Source organism: Aspergillus saccharolyticus (genome assembly GCF_003184585.1).
Source record: "Aspergillus saccharolyticus JOP 1030-1 unplaced genomic scaffold BP01scaffold_16, whole genome shotgun sequence".
NCBI lineage: Eukaryota > Fungi > Ascomycota > Eurotiomycetes > Eurotiales > Aspergillaceae > Aspergillus > Aspergillus saccharolyticus.
Genome location: NW_020290626.1, coordinates 122,124 through 136,708, shown reverse-complemented (window position 1 = coordinate 136,708; position 14,585 = coordinate 122,124). Strand labels below are relative to the sequence as shown.

The 14,585-nt window shown below is 52.2% G+C and overlaps 2 protein-coding genes across 2 annotated transcripts; both read left to right on the top strand.

Moving 5' to 3' along the window:
- Positions 1-3,909: 3,909 nt before the first annotated feature.
- BP01DRAFT_341032 (copper fist DNA binding domain protein) lies at positions 3,910-5,753 on the top strand (the record flags this gene model as incomplete). Its single annotated transcript, XM_025573428.1, has 3 exons — positions 3,910-4,117; positions 4,181-4,354; positions 4,411-5,753. The coding sequence occupies exons 1-3, from the start codon at positions 4,042-4,044 to the stop codon at positions 5,751-5,753; spliced, it is 1,593 nt and encodes a 530-aa protein (XP_025431040.1). The 5' UTR covers positions 3,910-4,041.
- Positions 5,754-12,197: 6,444 nt separating this feature from the next.
- On the top strand, positions 12,198-14,406 carry BP01DRAFT_399010 (cation:proton antiporter; the record flags this gene model as incomplete). Its single annotated transcript, XM_025578549.1, has 4 exons — positions 12,198-12,264; positions 12,358-13,292; positions 13,344-13,672; positions 13,750-14,406. The coding sequence occupies 4 exons, from the start codon at positions 12,198-12,200 to the stop codon at positions 14,051-14,053; spliced, it is 1,635 nt and encodes a 544-aa protein (XP_025431039.1). The 3' UTR covers positions 14,054-14,406.
- Between the last annotated feature and the right edge of the window lie 179 nt (positions 14,407-14,585).

The window sequence follows — 14,585 nt, the reverse complement described above, 5'->3', positions numbered from 1 at the left end:
GGTCTCATCTGAAGGCACTTTGGCCGGACCACCTTGACGGAGGACCTGCTTGACTGTACTTCCTAGCCAGCCCCAAGGGATACACGTTTTTGAACAACGTGAACGATCCACTTCGCGAAGCCACCTGAGAGAGATGACTGGAGAACACGGGACAGGGTACCTAGGCAACCCGCAACCTAGACCAGAATTAGGTATCGTCTAGTGGCTATAGTTACATGCTCTGGATTTGTGCGACTGGTGGAGCGCCACGGATTTCCAGCAACCATGATCCCTTACGACCGAAATGGAGGCCAGGTCAATAAATGCCATCATGATATTGCTCAAGCGTCTGACACAGAGGTTGGAAAGGGTGTCGAGTTGACGAAATCCTGTTCGAGTCTTCCCTAGGGAACGACTGATAATGGCTTTTGCGGGAATCTTCTGATTTTCCGTACAGGCAAGCGTTTCGGCTATTTTTATTGTTGGCTAGTAAGCGCCGAGATTAAGAAGGGCCGGAGTCACTAGGACCTGGAGTACTAGTCGATTGCACCTCCCGCTGCTGCCAGGGTGGCCTGCGAGTATATGAAGCAATTCCGTGTCTCCGACTTCCGAAAATCCCTGCCATGAACCACAGCTTTTGTCTATGCCTGAGGCCGGAAGATACTCGTGCCTATTCAAAAAACTGGGTCAATGTGTATGTACTATAAATTACTAGGTTTCAACCTTGAAGGCTTGAAGCAGTGTTCACTCCCAAGGAAGAGGAGCCCGAAGGGACCCGACGGATCCTAGACTTGACCCGTTCTATTGGTGGAGGGACAAACCCACCAGCATCGTGTAGATCAGGCCCCGCCGCATGACCGGCCGGCGACCGTCAAGGACAGCGCTGCAATTGCCCCAAAGCAGAAGCTGTGACGCCATCCCGCAGACCCCAACAACTCGTGATGTTGTTCAACTTTCATTTTTAGGATTCACCTTTCACACTGATCAACAACTGCGACGAAGGTCGCATTGATGATGGGTGTTTGTCATCGATAAGTTGGCAAATACCAGACAAGTTCAAGGTCAATCTCGTTGTGTAAGGTTTTGACCCTGAATTATCCTGCGTCGCATTGGTGATCGATCCTCCCTCGATACATACCAGGAACTCATCACTTGGCGGTTGGCGGTCCGCGTTGCCTAGAAACTGTTCGCTCCGGGACAATACCCATACCTCTCCTTTACGCCGGCCTTACACTGGATCTGACCTGACAACGATCGAGACAATTCCAAGGAGGCCGCACTGCAGGGGCCAGAATCACCGAACAATTCGGCTTAACAACATCCTGGCAGACTGAATGTACTGTGTACTCGTTGTCAGGACTGATGCATGCGAGACCCGCCTCGACCTATTGAAGTCAACCTCAGTTGGCAGTGCCTTGTCCATTCGCACGAAACGTATTCTCCCAGCTAAAAAGACTGCATGGAAGGTTCAAGACTTCTTTCTAGAACTTTTCGACTGGACTGCGCGTGGCAAACATATTTGTTACTGTACTGATCTGGCCGAATGCCACTGGGTGCTGACTCTGCTCTCTCCCAAAGACAACAGGCGTGAGCGCAAAGATTCATTGGACCGATATCTCGAGTCAGGGATCCTACAAGTACCGAGTATGCAACTTACAACACTCTTGCAGTAGTGAGTCTGCTGGCGCCAGCCGACTCGGTTCACCCACTGAAACAACTGTCAGGGCCTCGTTCGTCGCAGCGGCAGGGTTTGTGTGTCAACCACCTTTCAATTGCAAGTTACAACCACATAATCAATATGATTCTCCCTAAATAATCTGAGGCACCGCCAGGTACTCCGTACTGTGTAATACATACTCCCTAATAATGGTCAACCGGGCCGGTTGCTTTCTGCCCCAGATATTTCGTAACGGGATCCATCGGTCACCCGACAGAGTTTGGTCGTCCTCGAGAACAAGCCTCCGTAAAACCACTGGAGGTCTCCATCTTTTCTCTATTCCCAGTGTCCACTTTCTCCCTTCGACCCTCTTTAACCCGCATCTTCTAGCCCTAACCTAAGACCTAAATCCCGAAGAGGGTGAACTCCGTGCCTTATCATTTGATTCATTATCTGCTGCGCGCAACCTAGCTTTTCCCAGCGGGGCTAGCTTTTTAGTAGGGTAGGCGTGAAGCGCGAGTGAAAGAAAAAAAAAAAAAAAAAAAAAACAAACGATCTACTGTGTAGGTGTTGGAGTCACAAGTGATTCACAGTGGAGAATAGCAGGGTGAGAGAAGGAGAGGAAGTCGAAGGATCTCTCCTTGCATTGGGGCCTATGTACATTGTTTTCAAGGTTGAGATCATAATTGCAGCTGAAATGCTTGATTTGAGGAGACCGTAGCGGTAAGTTCTAATGCGCGACACCTCTTACCTTTCTGGAGGTAGCTGGTGGACTCGCATTGCATGCTTCGGAGAGACCTCACGGTTCGAGACAAGGGGGAAGTCAAAAGGGTTAGCAGGATGGGACGAGACCGCTTTGACGTACCACGTAAGTACCACTGCCATGGTGAATCTCAAATATTGATCCAGAGCTGAGGTTGAGAGAATGATTCAAAACTTGACAGAACACTTACCGGTGTTATACTGTCTTGTTGTCTTGTCTGCCTACTGAGTGGTGTCGCCTTCAGCCACACAAGGCTGACCTTCAGCCAGGATCGCGTACCTTGAATGAATTTCACACGAGGCTCGTCAAAACGCTCAAACTCACACACACATACGGATGGAGACCCATGGAATTGAGAAGCCGATGGTGGAGCGACTGAGGATCAAGATTTTCTCTGGTAGTTGTGACTTTGCCGAGTAGTCAATGCTTTAGCGAAGCAGCATAGATGATCAATGGCCAAGGTGATCGATGATACTAGTCTCTCAGCAGTAACGGTACTTTCTAGTGAGCATCAGCTCAAACTCACCTCTTCAGAATTGAGGCAGGAATAAATTAAATGTGACTGGGGCAATAATGCTGCCCGTCAATTTGATCCAACTCCAATCCAGGTAATTATGGTGTACCAGAATTAACCAAAATTACCATTCATTCATTCATCTAGAGAAAGGCACAGAGACCAAACGTGCCACTCCCTTGCGGCCGCCGAATTGTTCCACTTGGTTCACTCGCCGCCCGCGCCCTCCTCCCCCCCCAAGGTCTGTCTGTCTGTCTGTCTGACTACTTCTTCCCGCTTTCCCCTCTCCCCCGATTTCCCCCCCCCTTCTCTTCTCTTCTTCTCCCTTTCCTCTTTTCACAGGGTTACTATTGCAACTCTGCCTTCAGATCGATCGCTTCTTCCCTTTATCTTGGCCGCCACAGCCGGTATTTGGTGTCCTGTCTCACGGCCGGCGCCAAACGGTGCGTAGGCTTTGGCCCCCCCCCCCCTTCTTCCCTCAATCCTCTTTTGCTCCCTTATTGAGATTTTTCCCGCTTCTTTTCTCTTCCCCCGTTGTGGTTGTATGTTTGTTCCTCTTAGACTATCTTTTCTCGTCACGGAATCGACTGCCTACTGCCTGCTCTAGTACCTGAGTGCTGCGCTGTGCGAAAGAATTACAGTGAAAAAACGAACCTCACATCAATATAGCACTCGCCTGCCCTTCACCCTGCATCGCACAATTGCGCACGTTGCGAGTCGGCAATTGACAGCACGGTAGTCTGTCTAGACGTTGAAACCTCAGTTGCAGCTCAATCCCTTTGACAGGTGAAAATCGGCGTTTCTGTGACTCGGTCTGGTACATTGGGATATTCCCCCGGAGATACCCCCTGCTTTGTTGGAGTTTTCTTTGGTTCCTGTTGGTCCGATCTGCGCGACGGACCACATACCGATACCTCGAAATCTCGCCTTGACGGCCCTTCTCCTTCTCACCCGACAGGTCTTCCTGTTCGGCTTATATCATATATCATAAACCTCAAAAAAAAAAAAAAAAAAAAAAAAAGGAAGAGAGGCGCGAGACTTCTCTTCCCCCGCCTTCAATTACATACCCGATTCTATATTGCCTCTTGTTGCGAATCATCGCATGTTCCTCACCCAGTAACCGCGGCGATGCTTATCGATGGCGAGAAGTGGGCTTGTGAAGCTTGCGTCCGGGGTCACCGTGTCAGCAGCTGTCACCACAGTGGTAGGTGGTCCATGCGGTGTCCTTTTCGAAAGTCGCCTCTGCTAACTGACATGGCTGCTGCAGACCGCCCCCTGACCCACATCAACAAAAAAGGCCGTCCAGTCTCCCAATGTACTCACTGTCGCGGCCTACGCAAGTCACGGACAACCCACACCAAGTGCGAGTGTGGTGATAAGAAAAAACACAGCCACAAGAATGAAACAGATCCCCATGCTGCTGATAAGCGGGATCTCAAGCGTGAGCATGATGGTGTTGGTAGACTGGAGCATTGTTTTCTGATATGGATTTTACAGAGGACTCCCGTCCGAGATGTGGCTGCACTCATGGACAGCGCTGTACTTGCGCGCTGAAAAAGGAACCCCCCCTGGATACCGTCCCGGAAACTGGCCTTCCGCCACCGCCAGCCTCGGCTTTGTTGGATCAGCCCAAGAAGCCCCAGCTGACGTCCACCAAATCGGAAAGCACTTTGACCATTTTCCGGGATGGTCACCATAAACCAGCTCACAAGCATAATGACATGGCTCACAAGTGTGGTCTGCCCTACACGATACCGCGTTCCCATACCATTCATTCCACGGCCGACGTGGCCCGCCGCTCGGTGGACCACCTTCCGCTGGCCCAGCAGACCTTGCTTAACGAATGTCTGGCGAACCAGCAGCCCCCCGAGCAGTTGACTACCCACCGATTACATCGCCGGGTCAAGTCCGAACATGGGTCTCCGGAGAGTGCCCCCGTCGTGCCGCCGAACGCTGTTCCGACGACGGTTCCCCCACTCGACCTCTCGTCGTTTTTCCCAACCCAGACCCTGGAGAAGCCCAGCGACATTCCTGTCCCTGGACCGGTCTCCACTATGCCCATGGCGAAGACTCCATTGGATCAGCTGGTGACCAGCGGCTTGCCTCTGGATGTCTCGTCGTACTCTACCTTCCCTACGACAGCTACGTCCCCTGTTCATTGTATGGCCTTCCAAGACCCTTACAAGGAGGCCTACTTCACCTCGCCGGATAGCGAGATGCCCATCGGATTCAGCGCGCCCCCAGTGGACTGGTCGAGCTTCCCAATTTACTCGGACATTCCGCCCGCAGCAAGCACGCAAGCGCCCTCTTATGCAAGCTTCGATTACAATGCGATGGGGCCAGGATTCCCGGCTCCTTCTTCCTCTGGTGACATCTCGGAAGTGGATGATTTCGCCCCGCTTTCCGGCCTGGGTCGGACCGGAAGTGACCTCCACGACTTGACCAGTGTGAGCGAAGGATCGGACGTCGATCACTACCGGATCAGCTCGGCGTCGTCGTTCATAGGTCTTCCACAAGCTCAACTCCTGTCATCCAATAACCTCGAGTCCATCGACATCGACGACTTCCTGAAGTCGGCCAACGAATCCACCGCCGCGCTTGAGCACCAACTCCAGGCGAACATGGGAATGGAATCCAAGCCTCTCCCATCGCAAGATGCCTTCGTTGCCATGTCGACGCCTGAAGCGTACAAACCCATGACCACCCCGACGACCAGCATGCCCATGACCACGTCGGCGACGGATTCGATGTGGTCTGTGGGGCTGTACGATCCCAGCACGGCCTCGATTGACGAGAGTAACCCTGAAGCCAATTTCTTCGTGCAGCCCTGGGTGCAGTAGGGGCTCGTTGCCGATGGCACTAGTGGTCTGTTCTCAGCACCATACCACCACCACCTCCACACCGTCTGACTGACGACCAACGTCTTCATGACCTTGATGAGAGATGATGATAAATGCCTGATTTATTGTTCGATTAGCCCAGTCCGCGAGTGACACTAAACTATAGCATCAATTGATCTTACTTTTTTTTTGGATTTCGCCTCGTTCTGCTTTTTGCGTTTATAGACTCTTGTCGGCGACAGTTTCACCGTCTGTCTGTAGCTTTACATCACCATACAATACGTACATACTCGTCATATAGAGATCATATCCGAGAATAGACCAGCCCCCAAGAATCACCGCCTGGGGATATCAAGTTGGAGTGTTGGCTGGAGCACGGTCTTTATGCGATATCCTCTGCTTCTCCGGACCGGGATATAGACTTGTCAGCAGAAGGTAGCGGTGAGCAACTGCATCCGAAGTAGGGCGGGCGGGGTGTATGGGGATCCCCTCTGCTTTCCACGCTGAGACACAGCGGTGTATGATGACCGGTACTCGTTGAAGTGCTGATGCAGGCTGCAGATGGCATCGCTCCAATGATGGATCTTGCCGCTTAGCCGGTTTGCTAGGGTCATGTTTGCTACTGCCGGGACTGAACTACAGAGTATCTGAGCAGAATCCTCTGAAGGCAGTCGAAATACCGTGCGTGACATTGGGGCTGAACACGAGAATGCGTGCGTGCGCTTTCTTTGACTTGACTGGATTGGTTTTACCATTTGTATCCAATTAGACTGGTACTGTAGCGGTAAACATTCCCTTCTTCCCACGGACTCGTATAAGCAATTGTCCCTTTATGATGCATCTCCAATTCTACCACTCACATACAAATACATACTCACACACACACACACATCCACCACAAAATGAGCAATGCCTTTCTAGGATTATCCCACAGCCAGCAGTGTGAATCATCATTTCAGACCGACGGGGTTGCTTCTGAAGAAAGTCACCTAGACCTCGTATTAGGAAAGATTTGAACTTCCAGTCCGCTAACCACCCAACTAACCAACCAAACCTCAAACCAAGTAAGAGCCTCTCTATTCATCTCCAAGTGCAAATCCCCAAAGCCCAAATAGCCTAAAGCCAAGCACCAACAAGCCTTTCTCTCCCACTTAAAAAGCTTGGTTCGCGCGTCCCTTGCATGTGATGGGAAGGATCGATCGACTGTAGAACAGCAGCAGAGATTGAGAGAGGGCTAGCTACTTTCCTACGAGAAGTGGTGGTAGTGTTGCGGGCGAGGCTTACTACGCATGTAGTATGCGTGCATGCATGCACGAAGGAAGGGTGGGTGGGTGTGTTGTGTATTGTGCATTGTAGGGCGAGTGGACTTGATGGACGTGGATTGGAGGCAAGTAAATGATGCGTTGCTTTTTTGTTCTGCAGTGGGACGGGGAAATTTATGAGAGAAACGGGGGAGGGGTTGATGCAGTATTTTATCATTTGGAATCGGTTTGTTTAAACTAGTGTGATGATGTATTTATCGGTGTGGTTTAATGACATTTACTCGGTGGCTTCACGGTGTTGGTTTCAACTATTCAAGGGATCTGTGTACTCTGTAGTAGGCGCGAGTACTAAATATATATTTGTCGTCAGAGGCACGCATGCGGTACTACTTAGTATGATACACGACAGAAACCAGATTAGTAGACATCAGACACCTTAGTAGTACTCGTAGTCTTTCGCAATATATTTTATGGGCGAGGGTGTAGGGTGAGTATCTTGTGCGATGCTTATTCTGGTGTTGGAATCACAACTGCAAGAAGAATGGACTGGATGTGGAACCGTACAATGCAGCTGTTTTGATCGGCCTACAATGGGGATGTTCGATTGTCCAAACCATGAAGTGTGCTCCACAATCAGCACCCGGACGAAGCGAAGCACGCCCTATGGGACAGGTCAACTACTATGCACAGTGTACTCATCGCGAGACTGTCGTAGGGCGAGGGACCAGCAGGGTTACGGGGTATTATTTGGTTGTTACTCCAGAGAATCGACATATATTCCGATGGAAACTGTCTTGAGGCTGTCATGCCCCACCCCTTGCATCGACGAATGCTAGCTTGATTGTCTTGTGCATTCTTGGGCTGTTTATTCGTTATTTGTTTGTTTATTTTGTGAAGTTCAATGCAATCTCATCGAGGTCAACATTCTCCATTAAAATTAGGTACTACTCAGACATGGCTGGTGAATAAGACGTCGGGAATGCTAGTAGTTAAAGTAATATGAGAAATTAAAAATGGATAATTAGACCCCCACATTCTTGTTGCTCACTTCTTCCGGTACCCTAGTGGCCTTGTCCTTGTCCCTGGCTTGGAGCGTGTCCTTGGCTCTGGATCTGCCCCTGGGGCTGAGCTTGACCCTGGCTCGGGCTTTGTCTTTTGTTTTGTCCTTGACCTTGAGTCGAAGTGTGTCCCTGAGCTTGACTCGGTGCTTGTCCCTGGCTCTGTTTCTGGCCCAGTGCCTGTCCTTGTCCCTGGCTTGGAGCGTGTCCTTGGCTCTGGTTCTGCCCCTGGGGCTGAGCTTGACCCTGGCTCGGGCTTTGGCTTTTGTTTTGTCCTTGACCTTGAGTCGAAGTGTGTCCCTGAGCTTGACTCGGTGCTTGTCCCTGGCTCTGTTTCTGGCCCAGTGCCTGTCCTTGTCCCTGGCTTGGAGCGTGTCCTTGGCTCTGGTTCTGCCCCTGGGGCTGAGCTTGGCCCTGGCTCGGGCTTTGGCTCTTGTTTTGTCCTTGGCCTTGGCCTTGGTTCTGTCCTTGACCTTGAGTCGAAGTGTGTCCCTGAGTTTGACTCGGTGCTTGTCCCTGGCTCTGTCCCTGTTGGGACTTTCCAGACGTAGAAGCAGGACCACCGCCTTGAGAACTCTGTTTAGAGCCCGCAGCGTGATCAGATGTCGAAGGGGCGCCATTCGACTGTCCGCCGGTGGACTTTGCAGCACCGGCGGTGGTCTGACTATTGGTATCAGGGCCTGCCATAGGCCCTTCGTAAACAGGGTCACCTGAGGGACCGACTCCGCTGGAATAGCTATCGGGAGAAGGGGGGCTTGCGGACCCAGAGGATTGGCCTTGAGCGGAGCCCCCTGCGGATTGACCCTGAGGAGTAGAGCTGCTATAACCCGACGATTGACCCTGAGAGGCAGGCTGACCAGACGCCGAAGATTGGCCCTGAGGAGTAGAGCTGCTATAACCGGACGATTGACCCTGGGAGGCAGGCCTTCCAGACGCCGAAGATTGGCCCTCAGGAGTAGTGCTGCCATGACCGGACGACTGAACCTGGGAGGCAGGCTTACCAGACGCCAAAGACTGAGCCTGAGGAGTTGGTCTACCGTGGCCAGACGATTGGGTCTGGGAGGTAGTGCTGCCGTAAGCGGACGACTGGCCCTGAGAGGCAGGCTTGTCGGATGCCGAAGATTGACCTTGCGGGGTCGAGCTACCGTAACTGGAGGACTCTTCTTGAGGAGCGGAGCTGCTAGAAACAGTGGGCTGACTTGTTGCGGTTCCAAGATATCCGGCAGCTGCAGCTTCACCCTTGGGGATAGAATCGATATAGTCTGAGGCGAGAGATTGACCTGGAGCGGTTAATTCACTAGCAGGAGCAGCGTCTTGGCTCAGAGATGCAACACTGGCAAATCCGAAGGGCTCATCGTCGTCCGATGATTGTGTTGCAACAGGGTTATAGCCCGGCGCGAGCAATTGTCCATCGACGTCAAGACCATACTGCTCGGCGAGTTCAGCACTACTCTTCCCGGGGTCTGAAACTTGACCCTGAGGACTCGTTGCGCTCGCCAAGTTGGGGGACTGGACCTTGGGCCGCGTGTCACTCGGAGCTCCGTTGTTCGTAGTAGAACCGGGACGAGTGGTCTGGTCCTGGGGACGCGCACCATTGGCGGCTCCGGTGTTCGCAGACTGTGCTTGAGGCCGTCCTGCACTGAGATCTCCAGGAGTTGTGCTTGAGCCTTGAGAGTCAGGCTGTCCGCGAGGGTATGCGCCGCCGGATCCAGTGAACGTAGATGGGGCCACCGGAGCTCCGTTGTCTAAGGGACGAGCACCGCTCAATGCTCCTTTGTTTGAAGTTGGGCTCTGGGGGCGCCCTGCGGCAGAGGCTCCATTATTCGATGTCGGGCCTTGCGGGGTCGTTTGGCCTTGGGGACGCGCTCCACTAGATGCCCCATTGTTGGGGTACGCTCCCTGCGGGTTTGTTTGTCCCTGAGGGCGCGCGCCACTAGATGCCCCATCGTTCGCATTCGACCCCTGAGGAACTTCTGGACCAATTGGCAAAGCTCCAATGTCCGCAGTCTGTGGGGTGGCTTGCCCGTAAGGACCCGGTTGGCTGTCTGCAGCAGTCTGCTCGAAAGGGTTTGATTGTCCGTCACCGAAAAACTGTTCAAAAGGGTCCGCTCCATCGTCGGAGGTGGCTTGCCCAAAGGGGTTCAGTTGTTCAAATGGATTAGGTGGCTGGGTCGGCAATGCTGGCTCAGCGGAAGCAGATACGCCAAAAGGCGAGGTCTGCCCATAAGCCGTAGGCTGACCCTGAGATTGAGCACTCGAAAGACCAGTGCTCTGGCCACCAAGACCCGACTGTCCGTAAGAGGTAGGCTGACTCTGCGCAGACGGGGGTTGACTCCCGCCGCTCGCGTGCTCTCCCACAGTTGCCGTTGTTGGCACAGCGACTGGTTTCGTGATTGAACTGCCCTCGAAAGTGCCGGAAGGTGCCGTGGTGCCCGTCGCAGTAGTGGTCGGCGGGAAACCGTTGACGGCAGCGCCATTGACTATCGCTGGACCGTGATAGTTGAGGTTGCCCATTTCCTTTGCTGCTGAGCTAGGCGCGGAAATAGATGCTTTCATGACAGAACTGCTGGATGGGACATGCACAGAGGCCGATGTGATCCCAGAAGAACTGGGCCATTGGACCGCATGGCTTGAGGAAGGCGCCGGGGACGCTCGCTTCTCGAAACTATCATGGAGCGGCAGGGCCATGATAGAGCCGCAAAAGCCCAGGATAAGATTCGCTGTCTGAACTTTCATGTCGATGACTGGTTCTTAACGCAACGTTTGGAAAACACAACGTTTGGAAGAAACAATACCAAATCCTAGACGTGAACAACCCCAGTCCCCACAAGAACGAAAGACAAGGGTCGGAATATTAGCTAAAGGGGAATGGGTTTCACTAGCAGAGCACGAGGAATTGAACGCGGGTGAAACCCAGGGGACAACGGATCTTAAATAATCCTTGATATGGCATCGGCTCCAAGGTTATTCATATCATAAGAACCCCCTTGACTGGGAACCACAACAAAAGCGACCAGCGATTCACCATTTGCAAGTCGAGGCCACATGCTAACCGTGGAGCCGCTATATTGGGCTAATACGTCACGGAATCGGCCTTTGATGGTCAGATCTCCAATCCTTGAAATAGGCAAGCAGAACACATACCGCTTGGCCTAGGGCAACGAAGGCCAGCAGAAACACTCAAGTAAACAAGCGCCTTGCCTGTTTATGGAGCTGTATTCTGTTGATCGATCCTGAGCCATCCATTGTCGGCCATACCTATTACCAATTTGAGCCTAGCATCAGCCAAAGGACTTCCTGGAATGTAGTATCGAGCACATACTTGATCTGTTATGGCATCCCTTGATTCCTGGAGCGAGTAGATTTTCAGGGGCACATATTTCAACTCTTTTCTTGAATTGAGTTCTGCACCGTTGTTTATAGACCAGCTCGCATTGGCCTTGTAATATAGTAGTCAATACCCACTTGACCTTGGGCCAGACCGACCTGGTAGGAGACGGCCGTTTCCATTGACAAGTATGACGAGGGCAATTGACTGATCGCAGACATTGTTTTATAGAGGACTGTTTGCCTTGAACTTATTGAGCCACTGGGTACGTGCAGTAATTCAGGTCGCCTGCGGTGTCGAGCGAGGTAGATTACGATGACCAATATCATGAGCGAACCATCGTAGAGGCTCGAAGCCTATGAGAAATCATCTGCTAATCTCACACACCGTTGGTATAGAGAAGAAGAACAGAATGAAGACTTGAGCACATGAAGCACGATGCGGTGGAGGAATTGCGAGAAAACAAGAGGAGAGATCGAGGCGGAGGAAGTGAAGGCGGAACTGCGGCGGGCGGGGATGAAGCCAAGCCTCACTTGGGCATCTCTTGGCCGAGATCATTGTTGCTTTTCCATCTTCTCCGTCTTGTCGTCTTCGTCAACTGTGCTCTCTCTACTCAACTCCAACTCCAACGCTTCACATATTGCATCAAAGTACTCTGTACTACCCGGAAGAAGAGCAGAGTCTATCGATGGAGTCTCCCAACATCAAGGAATCAGCCTTTCATCAGTCAAAACATTCATTTCCCGACATATAAGCATCTGCCCATCAAAGATCCTCTCTTGTTAGTTGGGCCGACATGTCCTCCACTGAAACTACATTCGCTTACGAGGAACCCTCCATTCATACGATTCTTAATCAATCCGGTTTCATTCTGGCTCTCAACCTGGTCAATGTCTTCCTAGACAAACTACTCTGCTGCGGGTTGATTGGGCAGCTCTTTATCGGCATCCTCTGAGGCACTCCCGGAACGAAATGGCTCAATGACAATGCAGAGACAGTAATCCAGCAGTTGGGGTATCTGGGGCTGATCTTGCTGGTCTACCAAGGTGGTCTCTCGACCTCACTTTCTTCACTGAGAGCGAACCTTTTCCTCTCGGTAGCCGTAGCGCTCACCGGTATCGCCACCCCCATGGCCTTATCCTTCATTCTCATGAAGTTGGTCTCGGCAAACGCACTGCAGGCCTATGCAGCTGGTGCGGCTCTCAGTGCTACGAGATTGGGGACTACGTTTACCATTCTTTCTACCACGGGGCTTGTCAAGACACGGCTTGGTGTTGTGACTACGAGTGCGGCGATGCTCGACGATGTCGTGGGATTGGTCATGGTCCAGATTATCACGAACCTTGATGGGGGCGGCGGCGAGTCGTTCAGTGCTGTGACTGTTGTTCGGTCAATCTTCGTATCGCTGGCCTTTGGAGTGGGCGTTGTGCTAGCTTGCCGGTTTGGCGTGAAGCCCACCCTGCAGCTTCTCTTCTCGCACAAGGACAAATTCCCCAAGGCTGCAAAGACCGTCCAGTTCGCTTTCCTGGCTTATACGTCTCTCTTGCTTGGTTTAATCGCTGGTGTCACCTACGCAGGGACCTCTAGCTTGTTTGCCGCCTACCTCGCGGGTGTATCAACGACTTGGTCAAGCGACCTTTTCGAGCATCGCGCAGAAGCGGAACGCCTGAGTCGGCCGGAGTCCACGATTGGAGACGGAATGGGATCAGAAAGTGCTTACCGGGACCCCGTATCTAGCCAACGAGATGTGGCATCCGCGCAGAATCAGCAAGGGAGTCCCTCGCAACCCGGCGCTACAAGCTCCTCCTCCGCCGACTTCCCTGCTGGTGCTCTAGTATATGAGAGGTACTATGCCGAACCAGCCAAGAGAATCTTGATTCCTCTCTTTTTTGTAAGTCATATTTCTCCTTTGTCGCACGTTGAACTCGACTGATCACCATAGGCCTCGATTGGGTTTGCTGTCCCTATAACGGAAATGTTCAAGAGAAACATTGTCTGGAAAGGCGTCATCTATGCCATCCTCATGTTCTTTGGAAAAGTCGTGACCGGTACCTGGCTAGTCAGGTTTTCCTTCGGCTCGATGTCAAGCATGTTTTGGACGTTGATCAAAATTATCTCTTACATCAAGCTGTTCTGTGCCCTCTCACCGCAGGTGCAATCGGGAAAGGCGAAGACAAAGGGGGCAAAGAAGGAAAAAGCGCGCTCGCGCGACTCGAACCCTGCTTCCACATATCAATCCACAAATACGACTGCCTGCAGTGGCACGTCGGGGTCGAACGGCAACGACTCTTCCGAGAGGACTTCCGCCAGCACATCGACGGCAGAGCACTTGAAACCCAAACCACCAGCTCTTCTGGATCTCATGCCCCGAAGCCCAAGTCTCTCTACCCTTCATCGGTACTGGGCCTGGCAATGGTAGCGCGAGGAGAGATTGGCTATCTCATTGCGTCTCTGGCAGAATCGAAGGGGATTTTGGGAAAAAGTTCGACCGGCGGTTCTTCAGACATTTATCTGGTCGTCGTTTGGGCGATCTCTATCTGCACCCTCCTTAGCCCCATCTGTGTGGGTACGCTCGTCCGCAGGGTGAAGACCCTGCAGCATTCGCGGATCAACTCAGGTGGCCCCGATCCACTGGGTGTATGGGGCGTCTAAGTCCGTGGGACTATGTCACAGACGTTGGCTGTGCCGTGACAATCATACATAGAATTGACACAAAAATAGCCATGCAGATGACCATCTTGTCAGAGATAAGGTATGGTCTGTCTGCCTGTCTGTCCGACGCACGCTGGGATCTCGGATCCACAAGTACCGATGATTACGTTCGTCGGCTTGCGTGACCTTGCGATCGTAGCAGTTATACCCGCTCAAGGACAGACTGTTGGATGAGTGGGTGGCTCTGGTGGAGTGACTCGAGCATAAGTGTCATCTATTCTCAGGCCACATGCATGCTCGACAAGCACCTGTGGGTGTAGTATGAGATCACATATAGTAGTAGATGAAATATCCTGGGCTGGTCCTACTACTTCCGGGGTTCTATATCTCGGAAGATATTGGAAGCTGGTGGCTTTAATCTCCGTGTCACGGAAAGTAATCGGTCCGTTTTGCAAGCCAAGGGTTAGCGCCCATGCCGTTCAGAGTGATGCATCCCTGGTGCAAGTACTTATTCATTGCATCATGGCAAGTC